General features: G+C 37.7%; 2 protein-coding genes across 6 annotated transcripts; both read left to right on the top strand.

Annotated features, from left to right (window-relative positions):
• Positions 1 to 862: 862 nt before the first annotated feature.
• Positions 863 to 4,069, top strand: LOC143366381 (HAUS augmin-like complex subunit 3). 3 transcript variants are annotated; one of them, XM_076807451.1, is made up of 10 exons: positions 863 to 1,157; positions 1,317 to 1,535; positions 1,607 to 1,793; positions 1,850 to 2,070; positions 2,153 to 2,281; positions 2,360 to 2,699; positions 3,003 to 3,232; positions 3,308 to 3,476; positions 3,546 to 3,705; positions 4,010 to 4,069. In XM_076807451.1, exons 1-9 carry the CDS (start codon positions 976 to 978, stop codon positions 3,702 to 3,704), a joined length of 1,836 nt encoding a protein of 611 aa, XP_076663566.1. In that variant the 5' UTR covers positions 863 to 975; the 3' UTR covers position 3,705; positions 4,010 to 4,069. The 3 variants fall into 3 exon arrangements, with proteins under 3 accessions (XP_076663566.1, XP_076663562.1, XP_076663574.1); XM_076807447.1 differs by lacking the exon at positions 4,010 to 4,069 and having other exon boundaries at positions 3,546 to 3,815; XM_076807459.1 differs by lacking the exon at positions 4,010 to 4,069 and having other exon boundaries at positions 864 to 1,157; positions 3,561 to 3,813.
• Positions 4,070 to 5,308: 1,239 nt separating this feature from the next.
• On the top strand, positions 5,309 to 23,508 carry LOC143366311 (CD109 antigen). 3 transcript variants are annotated; one of them, XM_076807278.1, is made up of 28 exons: positions 5,309 to 5,544; positions 9,726 to 9,801; positions 9,882 to 10,074; positions 10,151 to 10,375; positions 11,605 to 11,855; positions 12,066 to 12,224; positions 12,302 to 12,473; positions 13,091 to 13,279; positions 13,394 to 13,495; positions 13,571 to 13,704; positions 13,780 to 13,900; positions 14,457 to 14,600; positions 14,679 to 14,798; positions 14,878 to 14,932; positions 15,975 to 16,197; positions 18,187 to 18,304; positions 18,381 to 18,567; positions 18,650 to 18,810; positions 18,895 to 19,033; positions 19,125 to 19,243; positions 19,314 to 19,453; positions 19,553 to 19,772; positions 19,855 to 20,235; positions 20,311 to 20,463; positions 21,567 to 21,742; positions 21,811 to 21,982; positions 22,067 to 22,169; positions 22,935 to 23,508. In XM_076807278.1, exons 2-28 carry the CDS (start codon positions 9,737 to 9,739, stop codon positions 23,132 to 23,134), a joined length of 4,422 nt encoding a protein of 1,473 aa, XP_076663393.1. In that variant the 5' UTR covers positions 5,309 to 5,544; positions 9,726 to 9,736; the 3' UTR covers positions 23,135 to 23,508. The 3 variants fall into 3 exon arrangements, with proteins under 3 accessions (XP_076663393.1, XP_076663382.1, XP_076663404.1); XM_076807267.1 differs by lacking the exon at positions 5,309 to 5,544 and adding an exon at positions 7,855 to 7,891; XM_076807289.1 differs by lacking the exons at positions 5,309 to 5,544; positions 15,975 to 16,197 and adding exons at positions 7,855 to 7,891; positions 15,187 to 15,331.
• The last annotated feature ends 878 nt before the right edge of the window (positions 23,509 to 24,386 follow it).

Here is a 24,386-nt window from a genome sequence, read left to right as displayed (position 1 = left end):
CGTAAAATACGACTAAAGCTCTACTAGTACAATCACATAAATGCATGCATACATGGATTTCTTATCACGACGCCTCTCGCGATGGCCAAAGGAACACAGAAATTGGCACACAAAAATCGCTGGGGTAAAGGTGCTGAGTCGGAACACCTGTCTATTAGACCGAGGTCAGTGATGAGATCCCGGGCGGGTTTTCTCGCGCATGCGCGGCGATTTTAGCATCAGTATAGTACAAGTTTCTATAAAATGGGGTACCTTGATCACCCATGGGGTATCTTGATCACGCTTTACTTGTCCCCCCAATATAGATACGGTACTGCAAAAGCCGCGCATGTGCGAGGGAACCCGCCCGAGATCTCATCGCTGACCGTGGTCGCAGTGATGTTTCCCTCACGAAATAGAAGTGTTCTAGACGGGAACCTGTAGCTTGGCAGTGTCCTAAACCATGTTCATGAAATACTGTAGAATGTTACCGACAAAAGAAAGCTAACCGTGGTAAGCTATCCCACATTCGAATCTCGATCGGCCACAATCGTTTGAGCCGTGTAAATAAGTAAATAATTCGAGAAAAAGGTATACAATTTTTTGATATTGCGCTTTATTTTTTGGGAAAATCGACTTTGAAATTCTTGACGTTGCATCCACTCGCGTATAACGAAATCTACCCTAATGAAACTCTCGGGCGATTTGGGCGTAAGTGGAATTTACTCATAGCAAGAGATTGTCGAAGCTAACCACGGCCAATCAGCGTCGCCGGGAAATAGATTGTCGTGGTTAGCTTCGCGTTGGCGCCACTTGGCTAGCTTGACGCTGGCGTCAGTTCACCCTCCATCCATGCAATTAATCGCTCCGAACCCTAGTACGCATATGCAGAACGGAAACCGATTCAAATTATATTCGATCAACGAATTTTGACGAGGTATTTGCGATTGCGAACGTTTTCTCAGTTAGAAAGTTCCCGATAGCTCCTACTAGAACATGAGTATCTCCGGTAAGATTCTTCACGATAAGGTTCGCAATTTGCGTCCGGACTTCTCCAGCATAGTCACGCCCGCGGTATTGGACAAAGTCTGTGAGGAACCTTCGGTGCAACCGTTCTTGAAATGGTTTTGCGAGAACGTGACACACGCCAACGTTCTGTCAGACGAGGAAGTACAAATGTAATTAATAAATAAGTATAACGTTTTAATGTGATCACATTTATGCCAGCACTTTTTTCGCTGTTATCCGAACCCATTGAATGGGGAACGCACAAATTTCGAATAAAAAATTTTGCATTCATTGAATAGAAACAATGGTTTTATAATTCAACGTTGCAGAAAGAACAGATTGTACGAAACGAACGAATGGCTGGAAGGTCCAGAATTAGATCGTGCTCTGGAAGAAGCTACGAGGAACAATCCAGATATATTAAAAACATTATCTTTCGACGATGCGGATAGAAATAACTTGTTTGCAGAGTACGAGATTATGAAAGAGTCCTACAAGGAGGACGCAAATTATATTCATGTGTTACAAAATGGCATCCAGAATTTAAAGTAACGTATTTATTGTTTGTAGTTTCGTTTAGGTGATTCCGTTACTATTGTGTGATAATGAAATATTTCAGAATGCTCGAGGCTCAATTAGATGAGGACATAGAGAAAGAAGAAGAGGCCTTGGACATGGAATGTATTAAAGCAGATAAAGCATATATAGATTGTTCTGGAATTCTGAAGGAATTTGATGCAAATAATCGAGAGTTCTTTAACGAAGTTGAATCCCTGCTGAATGTGTATGCAGACGCAGCTGAAAATGTAAGTAACTTCGATCGAGTGTCTTTGCTTTGCGACGTTACATATTGCACTCGTAGAAGGGACTGCCGTTATTATGGACCCAAATGCCACTGGAACTTTTTATTAGAAAGATAGAACTCTACGATCAATGCCTCCGTGTTCATATAAGACGGCAATTTGGAAACACCGATAAAGAGGAACAAGAGACTGATCCTAATTATGTTTTCCTACTCAACGATGGTAAAGCAAGTCGTATAGACAATGAAAAGTTACAAAAATTGATGCTGTGTAAAACAAAGTAACTAATTCCTTATAATCGTTATTAAATGATACATTTATTCTACGGCCTGCTTCGTACGGTAATAATATCTATTTTATAGCTTAATCAATGCAAAAATGGAAGTGATTCTGGCTAGAATACAAGAAAAGTCGAACGTCGCAATGTTGGAGTGTGCAGAAGATATATTCAATTTGGGAAATCTGAAAGTGCCAAGACAGTCTGAATTGAAGTATGAAAATCTTATTGGAATATTATATAGAAGTACATCTGTGAACCTATGGTCTGAGTATTACTTTTCTGTGTACAGGAGAGAAATTTCATTGTTAACTAGAAAGAGAGATTTTTTGGAGGAAAATGTTTGTCTGCTACAAGAACGCCAGCTAACAGATGCTGTGCAGCAGTTTGCGGAACTAGAAATAACCAAAGTCCTGAAGCAAGACGCTTGCAGAAAGCTCGAGGAGAGGAGAGCTCGCTTTGAGAAGCTTAAGAACTTGCGATTTCTCGCGCGCGAGCATGGGCACGTGCGCGTTGATCTGTTGAGTATACTCATGCAGATGCAATTTCGCCGCCTTAAAGACGTCTCGGAATTCGTGGCTGATGCTCGCCACTATCTGACATCGGAATATTTGCTATCTTCTGCAAGATACGTTAGTAATGAGAGGAAAAAAGATATTATCTATCAGTGGCGGATTTAACAGGGCGGCCGATGAACACTTTACACCTGGGCCCCTTCTCGGAAGGTCCACCTGGGGCCCTATCCTTAAAAAAATTATGATTTTATCCAAACTATATTTTTTTTTCTGTATTATTACATTGAGCCCGTTTTCAGTAAACTATCGCTTTAGTTTCTCGAAAAATGGGCCCCTCAACGTTTGCCACCTGGGCCTTTTTTTTAAATTCGCCACTGCTATCTATTAATCATGGTTTGTAACTGAATCTTTTTTACGTAGGAAAGTATGCAGCAACAGCAAAACGAATACTCCGCGATCGTATCGTCTTCATCAAAAGCACACAATTCCTTTAATAAATTTTTAATTTCTATGATCAGCAGTAACGGCAATGTGTGTCAATTAAATTCGGAATTGGACAAATATAATGAACTGATAGACCAAAATAGAAATAAGAAGAAATTACTATTGGAAACGTATATAAATTCCAAAATCTATCATTTGCAAACATCGTGAGTGCTACTCTTTTCACACTGGCGGTATATATTAGTGAATACATATTATAAGTATTGAACTATTACGGTTAGCGAAAGCGAAGTGAACCAGCAATACACGAATGAACTTCGAAGGGAGCCCACGTACAATTTTAAACTAGTTCCTTACAAAATTGAAACGTGTTACAACGAGACATTTGATAGTCTACAAAAGATACAGGCGGACATAATGAAAATAAGAAATCAAATGAAGGAGCGAATGGTAAGTTAATAGATGCATTTAACGTGCATATGTACTTACGCCAGGCATTCTTCTTTACCCATTAATTAGAACCTTTTGTTGCAGAAGACCAACATGGGTTTTGAACGAGAAAAGGATATACTTTGGCAACGATTTTTAGCTGAGCCAGACACATTAAAGAGAATGTATAAAGAAGTAAATCAACTGAAAAAACAGTCTTGTTATAGGGATACCTCTCAAATGGAATAAAGTGTATAATCTTTAAACCTTTTGGGTGCTATGGACGCATATCTGGACCAAAGAGCCAGAATGTATTAAGTCCACTTTTTTAAAAAAATGACATATGTTTCCGAAAATGTTGTTTTTTTTCACAAAAGTGGACTTGATACGCTCTGACTGTAGGACCCACATATATGCGTTCGTATAATGCATGCAGTGTGTGCGGAGAACGCCTATGGGCGTTCGACGACTTTAGTCAAGAGATGTAACTAGAGAAGTTGCGCACGCAGCATACGCTGAGCGTTGAAATGTCAGCACCCTAACGATTAACACAGTGCAGTATTTATGTATATTAAAAACAGTAGAAATATCTCTGTTATGCAATAAGTAAAAATATATCTGTAATATATATATATATACAATTAATCTAAATAAAGTCCTATCAAAGGGGTCGTTTATACCACTATGTATTATTTACGAAAATATTCAATGTTAAAGCTTGGGTGATATAAAGGCGCAGTTTTAGAGTTATTTTACTGAAAACATTTTAACTATATTCAAAATATTATAAGGAAGTAACTTATTTGAAGTATAATAAATACATCAATTTTAGTTTTGCAAAAATTAGTTGAAACGCTACGTGCCGGCATTGAAATCACTTACAACGCATTTTGTGTTCCGCTTCATATTCAAATACTTGCAAAAAAAAAAACAGTATTCAAAAATACTACATGGAAATATTCAAGAATGGTGATTTAAGAAAGTAATGTTCGGAAATAGTTGTAGCTAAAATAATAACATCCATAATAGTAATATTAAATAAGTATAATAGTAACGTTTCGCGTCTAACCGTATTCGGCTAAAAATATCACCCCACTACTACAAATAAATGTGGGAGAGTGGCTTAACTTCACACAGTTGACATCTGAGGAATATTTTTACAATATGTACATAATTTCGTGAACATGGTGTTAGGACAAAGCCACGCCAACAAACCATAGGCTTTCGGCTAAAGAGATATAATTTTCTTTATACCAATCGATCTTTTAGCGATGCACCATACATATGTACATCTAGAAGCAATCGCAATCCCATCGTACAAATACTTCCCTCGCATACTTTCTCACAGCAAACATTAAAAATTATGCGATCAGCCTCCTTACCTGTTGCATCGCTAAACACGACACACATTTAAGTATGTCGAGACTTGTTGCGCCAAGGTTGACCCTAAAGTACGGCGAACGTAATTTTTCGATTTACTAAAGGTACGTACAACGAACAGCGGTTCTCAATTAATCCTAGCATCTCTAAGTTAAGTATAAAAAATCGACGCCCATCATTTTACAAAAAGAATAACACCTCGCGAATCTTCTCCCGAACCGACGGTGGCATTGTTAATAAGGGTAATTTCATAAGATTATTAAGTCGGTATAGCAAGGATATGTTATACAAATAAATTTCAAATCGAGTATCGTGGCATCATGGGAAGCCATTGACGTAGATTGTTCATTCAGCATCGATTCGTGTATCGGCATCACGTTACAGCACGATGAAATTCGTGCACGGGCTTCGTGGCCAGTGGTACTCCATTGGCTCGTTACTATACTTCTATAACGGTAAAAGCGTGACAGGTATAGCAGAAGCAAAACAGGTAGGAGGAAGGGAAAACCTGCATTGCTCGGTTTCACGGATCCATGATTGGTAGTGGCTCTCGTTCAGTGTACGTCTAACTGTTGCACTGAAAGCGTTGCAATTCCGCGTTCATTCGTGTACACACTTTTGTCTGCAGTCTCACAAAGGAAACTAATAATACTTAGACGGTCGCATGCGACATCCTCGAAAACATCACGGGAACAGGTCCTTCGACGAGGTGAGTCATCGCGACCACGATTATTTTGCGGGATGACGCGATCTCGCGCCTGATCGCTGCATCATGCAGCACCATAACAAGTTAATAACAAATGCATTTTTTTATCCTTTAATAGAATCAAGGGTCACTGTGTATTTTTTACTATTTTCTTTTTCTGAAAATCGGTACGAATCTTGATGGCGAATCGGGTTTCGAGGACTCACAGGATGTAAACTTCTGTCGTGCTACTTTCTAATTAACGAGCAGATTCCGTTGGCCAGACGATTTTTTTTTTTCATTTTGGTATCTAGTGAAAGAAAATACTTGTTTATTTTACTCGGAGTACGGTAAAGATTTCGAACGTGTTAATGAAGCAATTATTCAAGAATATTTTGCGGATCGATTTCGAGTATTGAACAATTTTCGATAGATCCCCGACTTCTTGTATTTTAATATTTATCTTGCCTGCAACGATAGATTATTCCAATCCTTCAAAATAATAACAATCGGCCGTGTGCATAGTTTAGTGTTTATTATATTAATTACAAAAGAGCACGACTATTTTGTTGAATAGACAAAAAGTAACGTTTCAAAAACGGACTTTAATTTCGTCTCAATTACCCGTAGCTGGAATACATCGACTGTATTGTCGATTTTTTGCAAATAAAAAGAATCTTTTAAAAACTAGCAGTTCAGTTGTTTGATGCATACAGGACGTCCGTTTAAATCGATCCACGCGAATACCTATATATGTTGTATGTACATACGTATCTTCGAAACTATTGATGCTAGCGAAAAATCTTTCAGGCGAAAGTTGAATATGTAGTTTCGTGGGAGGAATAATCTGATGTAAATATTTTCTTGCAAATGCATTTAGGCTTGTTCTGCTGTACCTACTCGTATATAAAACTGCATAAAGTATCATAAGACAATGCAGCACCCAATATATATATATATATTAATTAACACGTTCCGTGCCACGATATTAAATTTATCAGAGGTGACACTTTCATTCAAAGAAAAAGGAGATTTTTAACGCAGTTTTGAAATAAATATGGACCAAGAAAAGCTGAAATTATGAAGAATATAACAACTACTATTATTCTATAACTTAATATCGTAATCTACGTTTCTCGTCACGTCGTTTCACAAAAGAATTGAATTTCCAGATGCCATGGAACGTGTTAGTTTTACTTGCGACATTTCTTTCTGTATCTCTAACCGTTTTAAAGCTTGTCTCAATTGCATATACAGGGTGGGGCAATAACTTTGTCCAGTGGGAATATCTCCGTTATATTTAGAATCACGAAAGGGTCGCCCATTTTCTCCATTGTTTGATACCGAATGACCTTGTACTATAAGTCGTTGAAATCGTCTAAAGATCCGTTATTCTACCAGGGATAAAAGAAATGTAACGTACTGTTTAAAACATAGAGGTGACCTTGAAATCTCCTAAAACCCTCCATTCAAAAGCAATTATCACTGGCATGTTATGACTCCCTCGGAATATAACGAAGATATTCCAGGTGGACAATATATAAACAAAAAAGCAGTATATAAAAAGCAACCCACATCCTTGTATAGAATTACGGGGAAGGGTGTGGGTTAAACACTAAATGTTCGAATCCGTGTAATATTGTTCTTTTTTCCTGAATTATTGGTAGGTACATCTTGCACGTAATTACGCATAAATGAAAGAAGTGCAGTTTTCAGTGGATTTGAAACTCGAAATCTTGCATTTATAAGTCAGAGCACTAACCCGTTTGGACGTTCTGATTTTTCTCTTTTGTACATATTGTACGTAAAGGGAAAATACAAAACTTGAAAATTTTATTCCCTGAAATAATTTTGAGCAGTGTAGCCCATGCGTTTCACACGTTGCTGCGCATGGATCCGCAAGTTGGTGATCGAACATTTCCCTAACGTAATCATTTACACTCATTGATGACTAAGTATGACAAGGATATACGCGCGACGAAGCTTCACGCGAACACTGTATAATTATGTAATACCAAATCCTGAAAATTATAAAGGAAAAACAAGTCAATTAATATCCAACGATCCGCGTGCAATGCGCGTTAGTCGTAACGTTATTGTCGTGAGAATTGAATGGCCACCATTGTTAGCACGTCGCACGCGACGTAGTACTTGTTAAAATTTATAGTTTAAAAACTGTTAACAAATACTATATATATATGCATGTACATATACAGGGCGGAGCACATAATGCGTGATAACTGAATGAACTGTATATTTCCAAAAATATCAATGACGCCTATAAATATTATTTGGTAAAATTGAAATGTTTCGGGGGGGGGGGGGGGAATTGTGGAGGAATATTTCAAGGTCATCAAAATGTTTTTCAATGGTACCATAAATTTTGTCTACTGTGCTATTATAGTACATATGAAGTCAATGACGTGTACATATATGCGTCGTTCTGGCTAAATGTAGTTTCATTTCAACCTCCATACACTAGCTGGGGTATGACAAACCCCAGATCATTGAAATATCGAAGGAAGGTTTGTGAGAAGGAAACTGCGAGAGCTGGTTCTCTGAGCAGCTGGAACTGCGGCATAGCTGTAGCAGTGGCTCGGTGCAGCAATCGCGTTTGCGAGTGTAAAATGTTATATATATTTATATAAGGCCTACTTATTTTGTGGGTTATGTAATACCTAGGGAATTCAATCCCGGGATCCCGGCTGTTTTTTTGAATTCCATTTTTATACTTTTCAGTTGTTCGTAAAGTAATTTACGTTTTTAAAAATTCTCGGGATAAGTTATAACTTGATATATCAAATCCCGGGAGTTTTAGAATCCAAAAAAACAGCCGGGATCCCGGGATTGAATTCCCTAGTCATACCGCACCTTACATTTCTTCACCTGGTTCACAGAGGGTTAATGTATTTCAGTTCACTCTTATGATAGACTTATGTCCGTTATCCTATAATCCAATATGTGCCCCAGTGTCACCAGATCAAATAGAACACATCGCCGTTTCAGTGCAATAACGGCGTAACTGCACATGTGCAAATTTTCCGATAAATGCGTTACTAATCTCAGACTAATCTCTTACATACTCTTTCCACAATCTTCGTCTCCTGAAAAACCATTTTTCGCAGCTGCGTCATTATACGGTGCACGGGAACAGCGATATACATATACAGACCACCTTTTGCAAGGATCCAAATTTTTAGCATCATAAATGATGTCCATTTTTTCGAGCACCTGTTGTAACACCATTGAGGCACATATGTATGCAAAACAAATTCAGTGAATTATTTCTGCCTAGATTACACGGGCGAATTCCATTTACGCCCAAATCGCCCGCAAACGCCCGTGATTTTCGTTTCAAAATCCATGAAAATCTGAAATATGACAGAGAGATCTGTGAAAGGGCCGTTATCGGGAAATACAGGTTCTTAAATATAAATTGCGACTCGAAAACAAGAACATATAATTTACGAAATTCAGTTTGTTACAAGAACGAAAAATTCCTACGATCGTGAGCGCGGCCGATTTGGGCGTAAGTGGAATTCGCTTTATTCGAATTATTCATCTTCGTGTGTATTATATGTATAATAAATGTAACAGATAGAATACATGGTTCCATTTATAAGAACACCAATGGCCTTAAAATTTCCATGATACCCTCATTTTAGAAAGAAGCAAATTGGCTATATATTTCTTGTCTAATAACATTTTTCAACATCACCCTGTATGTATAGTATATGTAAAAATTATAATATTAATAAAGTATATATTAATAAACAGTAATAAATTACATCGTTTAATATAATTTATAAAACTTCATGTTTTTGATTGCTCAACACATACACCGCGCATAGTCTTCAACATAATACATTTGGGTTTTTTCCTTCCTTATTCGCGTGATTATAAAAACAACATATGTCACGAGGAAGTATGGAAGTATTCATGGAAAAGCCAATTTGGTGATTTAAGGTGATAAATATAATTTCGTCGAACAAAGCTATGTTGCATAATACTTGTTAGATACGTGCGTTTAACAATGATTGAATTCCTTTGTTTCACTTTTAATATCAAATCCTTGTTGAGCAAATAAAACTCGTGCAGGAAGTCCGCAATGTTTATATTACTCTGATGGCAATTGCTAAGGTTTTATTATTCCAGGAGCACTTGTAAAGGACTTGTTTACATGAAATCAATGTGAATTTTTACAGAAGCCGCAAACATGGATTGGCAGCGGTTCTACGTATTTTTTCTGTCGTGTATAATTACAACCATTACTGGAGAACCGTATGTATATATACATGAGATTTACCCACTTTTAGATTGATATTTGAAGTAATTAAATACGTTTTTACTTTCTTCCAAAGATATTATAGCATAATTGCTCCAAAAGTGGTCCGACCTGATTCAGAATATCACGTAGCAGTGAGCACCACTGGTATATCCACAACGTCGATGATATACATCGAATTGAATGGATTGCTCGACGATGGGGGTATATTTAACGTGTCCCAAGTTATAGGCGTGCAGCCGTATTCCACAGGAATCTTACGGCTGCAGGTAAGCCTACTTGAAACTGGAATTTCTCTCCATAATGAAGACAGTTTCTACTTATCAATTGTGTTTAAAATTCTAGATTCACGACATTACACCTGGTAAATACCAATTAATATCACGTGGTCTGTCTGGTATAGAGTTCTCAAGTTCGAAACCAGTCGAATACATTCATAAGAGTTACTCTGTCTTCGTTCAAACTGACAGAGCAATTTATAAACCGGGAAATAAAGTCATGTTCAGATGCGTTCTGCTGAATTCTAGACTTCGACCCACACTTGCCAGATTAGCAGAGATTTACATTACGGTAAACGGGGTTTTAAACAAACATCCTGCACAGTGGCGGATTTAAGAGAAAAGGCCCAGGTGGTAAACGTTTTTCGAGGAAAATGAAGAGGTAGTTTACTAAAATGGGTAAATGTACAGAAGAGAATAGAAAAACAGTGCTTGGATAAAATCATAATTTATTTTTTAAGACAGGACGCTAGGGGTTGGGCCTTCTGAGCTGGGCCCATTTTTTGGCAAACTAAAACGGTAGTTTGCTGAAAATGGACTCAGTGTAATAATACAGAAAAAGAATATAGTTCGGATGAAATCATAATTCTTTTTAAGGATGGGGCCCTGGTGGGGCCTTCCGAGCAGGGGCCCAGGTGGCAACTGCTCATCGGTCACGCTGTTAAATCCGCCACTGATCCTGCAGTAAATTAAGGGATCATTCTGGTAATCACGCCGCAAAATTCGGCAACATTCAGGCTTTTTTTCTCAGGGAATACAATGAATAACAATGTCAAACTTTTTTTTCCATTTATTAAGCTACTTGTAATGTTTACGGAACAATTTTTTAAACACACTTTTAATTGTCTTTTTCCAATGTTATCTGGAGTTCAAAATCGCGCCTTTGAAAATAAATACCTCCCTGGCGGCAGTGATTTAAGCTCGCAGACTGATCTGAAACAAAAAAAACAAACTGATTCTTAATCATTATAAGTGCCGCTATCGCAGGTGCCAGAATTAGGGATTGCAAACCGGTAAATCGGTTTGAAGTTTTCTTTTCACTGATAACGTAGTAGATATCGACGGAATTATGCGCTATAATTATGCCTAATTCAAACTTCAAGTAAAAGTGGAAAATTTCGAAATTTGAACTCTGAATGCGCGCAATTTTGTTAAATTTTTACTTACGTGGCTAATTCTGGCACCTGCGATAGCGGCACTCATAACGAGTAAGAATCAGCTTGGCTTTTTTGCTTCAGATGAGTCTGTGAGCTTAAATCACTGCCGCCAGGGAGGTGTTTATTTTCAAAGGCCCGATTTTGAACTCCAGATAACATTGAAAAAAAATACAATTAAAAGTGTATTTAAAAAATTGTTCCGTAAACATTACAAGTAGCTTAATCAATGAAAAAAAGTTTGACATTGTTATTCATTGTATTCCCTGAGAAAAAAAAGCCTGAATGTTGCCGAATTTTGCGGCGTGATTACCAGAAGGGCCCCTTAAGCAGACTACGTTGCATACTATCGATAAAATGCTTATAGGATGGAAGAGGCAACAGAATTAAACAGTGGATTCGGCCATCTGTGACACACGGAATATTTAATGGAGAAATGGAACTGTCCGAGTCACCAGTTCTAGGCACATGGAAAATCACTGCTAATGTTGGCGATCAAACTTTTCAAAAGGAGTTCGAGGTTGCCGAGTATGTTCTTCCCAATTTTGAAGTGACCATTGATGCTCCTAAACATTTTACATTTAAAGATTCAAAGATCACTGCAACGATCTATGCCAAGTAAGTGAATTTTAATAATCAGCCGCATTTATATTATTTTAGTTGAAGCTCCTTTGAAGAAACATCCCCGATTATGTACTCGTGATCTTCCTCTTCTTGATAACTGTACTACTTATCGTTAGTAACAGTAACGTTACTCAATATCGAAAGTTTATTATTCTCATACAAGGTTTGATGAAAATTATTCATTTCAAAGTGCGAATCATTTAGGTACACTTATGGCAAGCCAGTGAAAGGTGAGGCAACAGTTACAGCCTATCCTGACATTTTCTCTGGTGTTATTCAACCAATCTATCAACAGCCCATACGAAAAGTGATTCCTATTGATGGCAAAGTGACCATTGACTTTGATATTCATTCTGAGCTTAAGTATGTACCATTGAATAGTATATATTTAAATATTTTTTTTTAGAGAGAAATATATTTTATACGCGTATCTTCCATAGATTAACTGACGAGTACAAAAGACTAGTTATGATTGATGTTGCAGTAGAAGAATCTTTAACCGGTAGGAGGCAGAACACTTCTATGCAAATAACATTGCACAAACATAAATACACGATGGATTTAATAAAATCATCGGAATATTATAAACCTGGCTTGAAGTACACAGCGTTTGTAAGTGCATATTGGTTCTAGTGTGTAAATCTTAAGTATAAATTTAAATGCTTTACATCTAACAAGGGGAGGGCACCATGTGGTAGACACCGATTTTGACGAGCCTTGGCACGATGGATCTATGTCGAAAATAAGTAAATGGGTGTCCGAGCGTTTCTACCAATGGGCCTTAATAACAGAGATATTTACATGGAAATTATTAAAAATTTCATAGTAGCCGTGGGATTTTAATGGGTAAAAATCGCACACTACCCTGGCACCCCTGGGGGATTCCCTTCTGAAGGAGTCGGGGTTCTTCCTTTTGAAGATTTCCCCAAGTTAGAAAAAAAATTTATAAAAGAACATGTTCAAAAGACACCCCGACCCCTCCAAAAGGGAATCTCCCGTGGGCGCCAGTGTGGGATTTTTACCCACTAAAACCCCACAACCAGAATGAAATTTTTAATAATTTACATGTAAATATCTCTTTTATTAAGGCCTATTGGCTGAAACGCTCGGACAAATATTTACTTATGTTCGACATAGATCCATCATGCCAAGGCTCATCAAAATCGGTGTCTACCACATGGTGTCCTCCCCTCGTAAGCTACCTCTAGTTTAAATAATAATTTTTCCAGATAAAATTGACATATCATGATGGGACACCAGTGCGAGATACCAAAAATCCTGTTACAGTAATGTACGGGTACACTTACCAGTCTGCAAACTCCAATATCACTCGTATGCTGGATGGAAATGGAATGGTGCAATTAGATTTCTACCCGCCGAAAAATGGGAATAACATCTCATTTCCTTTGAACATTGAGGTGAGATGCTGCTACAAGTACCTACATAGTACATGCATACATTAGAAAATAAAGTAAACATAGAATAAAGCGAACTTGATACGTATTAATTACTGAAAGAAGCTTTATGAATAGGCACAATACTTGAATCTCCATGAGTTGTTCCCTTCTACGAATCAAGCTATGTCTCGGAACAACGAGTACATACAAGCTACTCTGCAAACTGAAACACCCACGGTATGATTATTTGAAAGTTCTTTTTAAATTCTTCAAAATGTCGATATTAATTATGAAATATCTATGCTACATAAGGTTAATCGAGACGTCGAGATTCAAGTAAATTCCACAGTTCCACTGAAATATATTAACTATGAGGTATTTGGACGTGGTGATATATTGGACGCTGGTTTTATATATGTGCAAAACAACCACACAACAACTTTCAAGTAAATGTTTAACCACCCTTAATCGTAAAGTGGCCTGATCTGGTCGGTAAGTGGAATAAATATTTTCATTTCTAGGTTCCTGGCAACTTATGTTATGGCCCCTACTGCACATGTGATTGTATATTATGTAGGGAACGATGGAGAAATTATTGCTGACGCTTTAGACGTAGAACTCGAAGGAGTGCTTCAAAACTTCGTAAGTGAATTGCGGTTCATAAAGGCTGATTCAGACACGCCGAGTAATTTAGTCAAGTAGTTTAGTAAAGCAATGGTAAATTACTAAATTACTCGCTACTCGACTAAATTAAGGTGAATGACTCAATTTCTGCTCATTTGAGAGGTAACTCGTTATAAAGGTGTAAAAAATTTGTTTGTGATCAAAATTTGCAGAGTAATTGATTAATTCTTTAATAGTAAATTAACCAATTCAAAAACTATTTAAGAAAGATATTTAAAGATGCTTAACTATTAGTAATTTGTAATTAAATATATAATGCTCTAAATGTCCGTATTTCTGCTCATGAAAAATAGCGATGTAAGTATTGCCCCAAGTTCGTGCAACACTCGCGTAAATGTTTACATAATTTATAATTATTTTGTTGCAACTATAGTACGAACGTAACGCATAAATAATAAGAAAAATACGAAATTAGCAGAAATGGGGACATGAGCAGAAATTGGGACTGTGTCTGCTCCAGCCTTTAAACGTAGTTTATTCATTTAATGCGGTTATTTCACACCTTTTATTTAAGGTTGATATTAAAGTGGCACCAGAAGAAGTTGGGCCGGGGGAAAACGTTAATTTAGTAATTACCTCGAAACCAAATTCATACGTTGGATTATTAGGTGTGGATCAAAGATCTATTTTGTTGAAGTCTGGCAACGACATTTCATACGTATGTAAATGTTTATTTACCTGATTGTAAATGATCGTAACAAATTAATATGTATGTATGCGCTTTGGTTATTTGCAGGAACAAGTGTACAAAGAGTTGAAGTCATACGATATGGTGCAAGAATCACCGTACACAGATTCAGTTTTCGACCGATTCCTGTGGAGTCCAGGATCAGCTACAGCGAACGATGTTTTTAGCGTAAATAAATCACTTCTCTCGTTTCGATCTTTTGCTCGTTTCTGGTTAAAAAATCTTAATCTACGTATTTGTTTATTAGGAGAGCGGCGCTATCATTATAACGAATGGATACATTCATGAAAATTTCCTACCTCGTAAGTATATTAAAACAAGACTTTACCTGGCTTATCGTCAAATTGGTTACTAATATCAATTTACCCATATAATCCTGAATATTTTTCTAATGTAGTAACGTATTAGTCTACAATTTTATTACTTATTTATTACTTATTTAACGTAGCATGAAATTAATGTCCTCTGAGTTCACTATTTCATACGATACTTACTATCAGTTGTTTAGCTGATCGAACAAGGTATTTATCGTTTAACAATGCTTATGTCTGTATAGTATACTACAGATCTGATTTAGAGGTCGCCTTGCCAGCCGCTGCTGGAGGTTCAATTGCTTTAGGTTCAATTGCATTACCATCAGAGAAGATGAAAGTACGCAAGAATTTCCCTGAAACTTGGCTTTGGCAAATACTTGACGCTGGGTAATGCCATTGAAATTTTTACCTGCTGACAACTCAATTTTTTATTATTAAAACAACACTTGTTACTCTATAATTTGTTAGATAATATCACTCTAATTCTATGTACTAACCACTCGAGATTACTTACTCATACATTACCGTCTTTCAGACTAAATTATTACTCTGATAACCATCTGTCTCCAGTCTGACATCAGATTGGTAGCAGGGTCTGGCTCTGGCATGAGAGCGCAGAGTCTGACGTCAGAACCGTAGCAGACTGCAGAATCTGACATCAGACACTGACATCAGGCTCTGCACCCCAGAACGCAGCCAAATGCGGACACAGACGACTACGGTTCTGTTGTCAGATTCTGCTCCCCAGATTTGGCTATCAGGGTAGAAGGCATGTGTAAGTTTAACAGTAGCGTTGTGTGACTTACGCTTTAAGGTGACGGATTTACTGCAGCTTAGTGTTTCACCTCTCTGCGATTAACTCTGTTTAGTAACACGTAAAAAATAAGAATCCCCATTCTTTTTATTGTGAAAGGTATAAAGATCGCACAATAAATTTAACGAGAACTTTATTTCTGTAGTAATGTTATATTATTCTTCATTATTCTCGTAGTCGAGCTGATATAATACAATATATAGAATTGGATTGCAGGACAACCGGCAATACTGGAAGGTAGAATAACAGGCTCGCCTCATGGGGCATCTACACTTCGACCAGACCTTGGTCCACCTGTTATGCACAAACTAGCAACAAGACCACCACTGGCAGGTCCTTATGCCTTCTCTCGCATCCCACCTCCTGTCTGGAATAAGCCCCGTGTATTCCTAATGCATGAGATCTTAAACACCTGGCTTTTTACAAACTTCTCTTCAGGGTATTTATCTTATATACTTTCAGTTTACAAAGCTTTTTATACACGCTTTCTACGCGTATACTACCATCCGTAAGAGACACGTCCAAAGATCAAACTGAATCTAACACTTACCATTAGTAGATTCAGACGAATTAAACCATTGGCAATTTTAAGCGAAAATACTGGATTAAGCCTGCCTCTCCCAAAATATCTTTGGGAACCTTACAATTGCCCTACAGATAATAACTGTTCGGTAACTTATACATGGTAGTGTATGTACTTCGATGAATAACGTTCGTGCGATGTGGCTTCATTTTGTTCAGAACACTTCTGTGTAAATCAAAGCTATGGGATGTTTTGGGTGTTCGTACGTGACTGCTATACATATGTAGCAGGGGTTGAAACGGTTCCGAGAATAAAACTGTTTCAAACTGTTATATATTGGCTCTGACTGAAACAGTTATGAAGAACCGATATTCTGAATAACTGTTATAAGGAACCGAAATTTCTGGCTATATCGATTTCGGTTACGGTTATATATCGGTTTTATAACAGTAATATATCCTATCTGTTACGCATCGGGTATGCGTAGCACGTTCCAAAATATTTACGATCAATGTCACATTTTTTTTTAATGGAAATTCGATTTGTTTATAAGTCTTTTTGTCGCTGGGCTTCTCTATCTGGTGCCTCTTTTTCAAAACTCCATCAATGCAGGAAAAGCCGAAATGAAAGACAGCATCTGTAAATTAAGTATTGAAAAGAGAGACTCTAGATGGAGAGGCTGAGCGATGAAGGATCTTATAAACAAACGCGAAGAGCGATTCTCTGGGTCGGAGGGTTTAAGACCAATTGGCCAGAGTCACTTGTATTCCTGAGCTAGTGGCGAGCACGTTGAATTTAATACAAAAAGTATTATATTTCGCAGCAAGACACGTTTTCGTCCGGGAGACACTGTCTTTGTTAAAATAAAATAGTTAATAATCTATATAATTAATATAAAATTAGTAGTAAGTTTGTACATATTAGGAAAGTTATTGCTATTAGTGGTAGCAATAGCTACTTTAAATGAAGTGTCAAATTAATATCAGTCGTAGTGTATAATAGTTATTAGCGATACTTAAAAACATATCGACATAATGGGCCGAAAGAAATGCGACACTGTCCGTAAGTGTTTTGAAACGTGCGATGACAGAATGGAAATGCGATGTATAGTTGAAAGTTGCTCTGCAACAATTTCGATATCTATATGCAATTTACTTTGTTTCAATTTTTAAACACTTAAGGGTGCACGCCACATTAATAAGGGATTAACTTAAACGTAACTTAAAAAAAAAGTTATTTCAAACTACTTTTGAGCATCAATTTATTCTTCGCAGATTTATTATTTAATCATAATTTAAAAGGCGCTTACGCATGGTTGAGGCGAGCCCAGCTCCACAGCGAGAGTTTACTGTATAACCGATATATAACCGTTACGGAACCGATATAATATCGGTTCTGTAGAACCGGAACCGAAACCGATATAGGCCAGAACCGTTTTCACTCGTAACTGTTTCAACATTATTTCGGTTCTCATAACTGTTTCCAGAACCGAAACCGATATCATAACTGTTTTCAACCCCTGATATGTAGTCAGCGATGAAGTGTAATATATCGTTGCTATTTTCTGTGCACTATGAATTATGTACATATGTGTTTTGTATCATATCACTTCGGTCATTTATTCTTACATATTACATAAAGTAAATTGCTTTGCTTCAATAAGATGATTGAGTCGTTGTGAAACACGATTATGTATTGTCAAGCAACATTTTATATACAGAACTTGTCCTTGCAATAGAAATAAGTTTCTACGGTAATTCCTTACACGTAATATTTGTTTGATCGTCATGTGTAGACCTTCTTTTCCAATAAGTGACTTTGTTTATTTGCCTCACTATATTACTATTAAATTTCGAAGCAAGGAATGAAATGAAAACAGAAATTAAGTGTGCATATTACAACTAGGTACGATGGCAAAAATGAATTCAAAAGAAATGTACCTGACTCTATCACGTCATGGATACTAACTGCATTTTCCGTAAATGATGTTCATGGGTTGGGCCTTATAGAAGAGCCGCGAAAGGTAATTACAGAATGCTTATGCAGATAGTATGTCTACAAAATGCGAAGGATGATAAAAATTATCGATGTCTTTATAGTTGAAGGTTTTTAGACCATTTTTTGTTGCCATGGATCTTCCCTACTCTGTGATCCGAGGAGAAATTGTTGCGATACAAATTGTGGTATTTAATTACATGAACAAAGCAGTAACCGCTGAAGTCTTGCTAACAACTGAAGGTCAATTTGATTTCGCAGAAGTTTCCAACGAAGTCCACGATGTACCAAGTAAGATTTAAACTACATAAATTGTTTTATTCGGCAGAATCAAGATGATACTGTAGGCACAAGTTACGTTTGAATATTTCAGAATTGGAGCTGTACCGCAAGAAGAAAATAGAAGTGAAAGCTAATTCTGGTACCAGCGTATCTTTCATGATCATTCCGAGAGAGTTGGGATACATTATGATTAAAGCTACAGCAAATAGTATATTGGCTGGTGATAGCGTCGAACGTAAATTGCTGGTTAAGGTAATGTGTTTTATATCATTTTCTTCTTATGTTTTTTTTTGTATCCGTTACTGATATAAAATAAGATTTAGTTTCTTCTTTTAGGCTGAAGGGGAAACACAATATATAAACAAAGCTTCTTTCTTAGACCTTAGGAGTAGATCGCACATGTCGACGAATTTCACAATTGATATACCAAAAAATGCTGTGCCAGGTTCCGAACATATAGAAATCTCTGCAGTAGGTAATGTTCCCTCGTTAATAAGATCTGCTATTAAAATGCACTGGCCATTTCTAACGTTGATAAATTTATTACAAATTTATATATTTACCAGGCGATATTCTGGGTCCGAGTATCTTGAACCTGGCAAATTTAATTAAAATGCCATCCGGTTGCGGGGAACAGAATATGTTGAACTTTGTTCCAAACATTATGATATTGAATTATCTGAAAGTAAGCGGCTACTCGAATTAATACTTACAAGGAAAATAAACAGATTCAACATACGAACATTTATTTACAGAATACGAACCAGTTGACGCAAGCCGTACAAGGCAAAGCTTTAAGGTATATGGAAATAGGATACCAACGGGAATTGACTTACAGGCATGATGATGGCTCCTTTAGTGCATTTGGAATGTCGGATAGCACTGGAAGTACATGGTATGTTTTACAAAAAAAAAATAAAACAAAAATTAGTCTCTCTACAAAGGAAACAATATTTTTTAAGGTTTTATAATTTTGTTTTTTTTTTTTAATTAGGCTTACTGCTTTTGTGGCGAAAGCGTTCAAACAGGCTGCGGCATATATTACAGTTGAAGACAGAATAATAGACGAAGCATTGCAGTGGTTATCGAATAATCAGATCCCAAATGGGAGCTTTCCAGAAGTGGGAAAACTTATTCATCGTGATATGCAAGGTGGAGCTGCGAAGGGCCTTGCACTGACAGCCTTCACTCTTATTGCTTTCCTCGAGAATGCGGTAAGTTGAAATATGTAATTCACTCTTGTATATGGAAAATAATCAGTTGGATACCAGTGCATAAAGGAATACACTATTGCAGGATTCTAATGGGAAATACAGAAATACAATAAACAAAGGAATTGATTACATTGTTCGTAACATAAATGAAGTAGACGATGCTTATGCTCTGAGTATATGCACATATGCCTTAAATCTGGCCAAGCATCCATTCGAGAATACGGCATTCACTTTGCTCGAATCGAAAGCCAAAGCGAAAGAAGATCTTAAGTGGTGGAGCAAACCTGTGCCAAAAGACGATAAGAATCCGTGGTATAATTCCGTACCTAGACCGGTTGATGTCGAAATGACATCCTACGCTTTGTTGACCTATCTAAGACGTAATCTAGTCACCGATTCTATAGCTTTAATGAAGTGGCTGGTAAAACAAAGAAACGCCGAAGGTGGTTTTGCATCCACGCAGGTGAATATTATGATGACAAACATTCAGTTACTCCGGTACAGAGTTAGTGTAACAGATTTATTAACAAATTTTTAGGATACGGTGATTGGAATACAAGCCTTAGCACAACTGGGTGAAAAATTAGCAACGAGGAATAACAGTGTATCGATAACATTCATGTACGAAGGAGGCGGACAGAGTCAAATGAACATAAATCCGGATAATTCCATGATACTTCAAAAGCAAGCGGTACGTTCAGATTAAGCCGCGTATTCACTTGTACATTCGTCCCGAATGTGCATCGGGCGCGCACCGATTTTTCATTCAGGCCTATCCGCTTGCTGGCGGTCCATCAAAGCGTGCATTCGTGTCCGAACAGTACCATGAAGCGGACGCCGCAAAGAGTGACGCAAAAAATAGCCTCCTTTTGGTCCCATTATTTTGGAACTGAATTTTATGCGAAACGATACTTTGTAATGAGACATCAATCACACGAAATTTTCAAGTCGAGGTGACAATTAAATAGTTTCTGGGATATGGGAGGCCAAAGAGGTGAAAATACGTTAACGCGTCAGCCCATACGCTTCGATGTACGGACTTTTATGTCAGTCCGATAATTTAAACAATTATTTCCAGTGGGTTTGCTGACAGCTAACAATGAATTTGAACTTAGATTTTCAAAATTCAACATGGTGGGCGATATATTAAAAAAAAACACCAACTACACACAGACATTTATATTTCTTGATTTTTATTTTTTTTTCGTGAATTTTGAAAATCTAAGTTCAAATTCATTGTTAGCAGTCAGTAAAACTCACAATGGCCGATTCAATATGGTGGACGATATATTTAAAAAAAAAAACACCCACTACACAGACATTTATATTTCTTGATTTTTTTTTCGTGAATTTTGAAAATCTAAGTTCAAAATCGTTGTTAGCAGTCAGCAAAACCCCTGGAAATAATTGTTTAAATTATCGGACTGACATGGAAGTTCGTACATCGAAGCGTATGGGTTGACGCGTTAACGAATTGTCACTTCTTTGACCTTCCATTTCTCAGAAACTAATTGTCACCTCAACTCGAAAATTTGTTGTGATTGATGTCTCATCATAAGGTATCATTTGGCACAAAATTACGTTCCAATATCGTGGGACCAAAAAGAGACTAAAAAAGGCTTCATATTTGGGTCACTCTTTCACTCAAGCCCGAGCGCACGCCGAGCTCCGAACGAGCAAAAAATCGGTGCGCGCCCGATGCACATTCGGGGCGAATGCACAGGTGAATATGCGGTTTTATACGTATCGCAGTTATAAAGTAATTATAACACTTGTTGTCTTTATCTTATTCAGCTCCCTAGAAAATCACGATTGGTTAATGTAACAGCAACTGGAAATGGATTTGCCTTGGTTCAGATTTCGTTCCAGTATAATTTGAATGTAACTGGAGCGTGGCCACTCTTCACTTTAGACCCTCAAGTAGATAAAAATTCGAATGCCAATCATTTGCAACTATCTATTTGCTCCGGGTATGTTATAATTCCTTGAAAATTTCATATGTATGCCGGACACCTAACACAGCTCTTTGTTTCAATAGATTTGTCCCAACTAAAGAAGCAAATGAAAGTAATATGGTTGTAATGGAAGTCAGTTTACCTTCCGGCTTCACTGTGGATAGGGATTCGTTACCTAGTCTTGAGGTATCGCAAAATGTAAAACGAGTAGAAACTAAGAATGGAGATACAATAGTAATATTATACTTCGACCAGGTACGCGAAGAAGTATACATACATAAGCACGCGCGTTATTTCAAGTAATTCGAAACTGAACTTAAGGCAGATCATACGTTACAGATGAATCGGCAAGAGTATTGTCCAACTGTGTCTGCATTTAGAACGCACAAAGTGGCGAAACAAAAGCCAGTACCAGTTTCTATATACGACTATTATGATTCGTGTAAGTTATTACAGCATTAACCCCTTGGCTTACCATTTAAATTCCGACGGCCGGCGCCAAATCAACACCAGAGGTGAGCCACGCGTCGAGCCATTTCACGGTCCGGCTCGGCGTCCGAAGTTGTCAATCGCACACGTCTTACCCCCTTTACGCAGTTGCAACGAAGTTGCCGGCAACTTGGCTAACGGGGCTTATGATGTGTAAATACAGGTGTATGCGGCCAGGAATAACTGAGATGAAAAGACATCGGCGAAAAGTTGAGTCGTAGTATCTACTAACCACGAGCCTGACGCGCTTGGTGTTTACGTTTCGCCCGATCGACGTACCACGGGTCTTAGTAATCCTCTAGGGAGTGATTGGTATAACCGCAACCATCTTGGAGCAAAACCGGAAATAAACGTATCTATCTCTTTCTATCAGTATTTCTCCCTCTCTCTCTTTCCGTCAGTATTTCTGTCTCTTTCTTCTTTTTACAGTATCTTTCTCTGTCTACTTTCCGCTTTTGCTCCAAAATCGCGGCAACCAATCAGCGACGATACACGTTGTTCCGCTCACTCCCTAGAGAATCACTACACGGGTCTCACCCGTGCTTTCCATCTTCGGCCCAACCGACGTGCCACGGGTCTCACCCGTGCTTTTCATCTTTGGCCCAATCGAGATACCACGAGTCTCACTCGACATTGTGAGCCAAGGGGTTAAAAAGACACGTTTAATGTGATAATTGTAGTGGCTCCATCGTATGTATAACTTCTCCTGTGTTTTTAGCGAGAAGGGCCCGAGTATTTTACGAACCACGAAAAGCTACGCTTTGCGACATATGCGAGAACGAGGACTGTGAGGATTTATGCGTTTCGCAAGCTGGTAAACAGGATAGTCCACAGTCTGCTGCTTCGCAACTACCTACTTGTACATACTTATACTCATTACTCACGCTCTTGTATATTAGATATTTTAAGTACTTGTAGTTATAGTTTCCCAGAAATGCTGCATAGCTTTGTCATAGAGTGCAATGATAGAGTTTTGTACAAACAAGGACTTGCAACCAAAGTATATCATATGCAAGGATGAATCCGTCCCGATAGTTAATCTATTTAAATGACTATTATTTAACGTTTACACGAAACTAATCCCAAAAGTAATTGAAATCGATGGTCGAAATTCGTTAATTCCATTTTGCCGCCACTACATTTGGCCGTTAATTCCACTACATTTTAACCGAGCTTAAACAAATTTTTGTTATATACTGATATTTTTTTTTATGTTTCAGTAATTATACCCTATTGTTATTTTATTATTTATTTATAATTCTTATTCTAGCTGAAATAAATCATGAAACAGCCACCTTCTCTTCATTTCGTTCCACACGTTTCTGCCTATTTGCGTAGAGCATATATGAGGCAGTGAGAGCAACAACGGACTAACCCACATTGAAATTTGTTTTCTCCCTATTTTATATTATTAGTAGAGCCTATTAGAATACATAATAATGTATACTACTAATTCAATTTCGACTAAAAATGTGGGTTAGTCCGTTGTTGCTCTTGTGGCGACCTCGCCGCCACGCCAACAGGGTGCACCACCGGTTTCCGATCAGGAAACCTCGAAACGGGGGCGCCACAAGCAGCTCCTGGAGTTGAGGCGATGCGTCGGGACAATTGCGTGTAAATTACGAAACGCGACAGACGTAATGGACTTTTTGTGCAAAAGCTCAGCACCATTCCGCACCACGTGCAGCGCATTGCATTCCTTGTACGCCACATAGGCTGTGTTAATAAATACTACCTTTCGTTAAATTGTTGTCCCTGTAAATGCATTCAGACCCGTCCTATCCGGCAACCCGCGATAGAGAACTCTGAACGCTCTCAGTGCCTCAAAAGCTCTAAGCAGGGTTGCCAAATCTTCGGCATTCAGCCGGAGTCTCAGGTTTTAAACCGTTGTCTCCGGCCCAGGCAGGTAGAATAGAGAATTAATATTCGCTAATGCGAATTCGGCAGGCACGCACTGGTACTGCACTGGTGTAACATGACATAAAGAATAAACTATTAAAATCTGTAACAAATTCTAATAAATATTCATATAATACTTTTATTATTATTACTCCTTTATAAGAAGTCATTGTTATAATGAACTTTAGATGCCTGTTTTCTTATCGGCCCTTTTCCTCTTTCACTCCCCCCTCCGCCCCACTGCAATCCTCAATGATCCTCAACGAAATTG

The sequence above is a fragment of the Andrena cerasifolii genome, chromosome 1 (assembly GCF_050908995.1).
Source record: "Andrena cerasifolii isolate SP2316 chromosome 1, iyAndCera1_principal, whole genome shotgun sequence".
NCBI classification, from domain to species: Eukaryota; Metazoa; Arthropoda; class Insecta; order Hymenoptera; family Andrenidae; genus Andrena; species Andrena cerasifolii.
The sequence above is the reverse complement of the archived record's forward strand: the minus strand, read 5'-3'. Positions and strand labels throughout refer to the sequence as shown.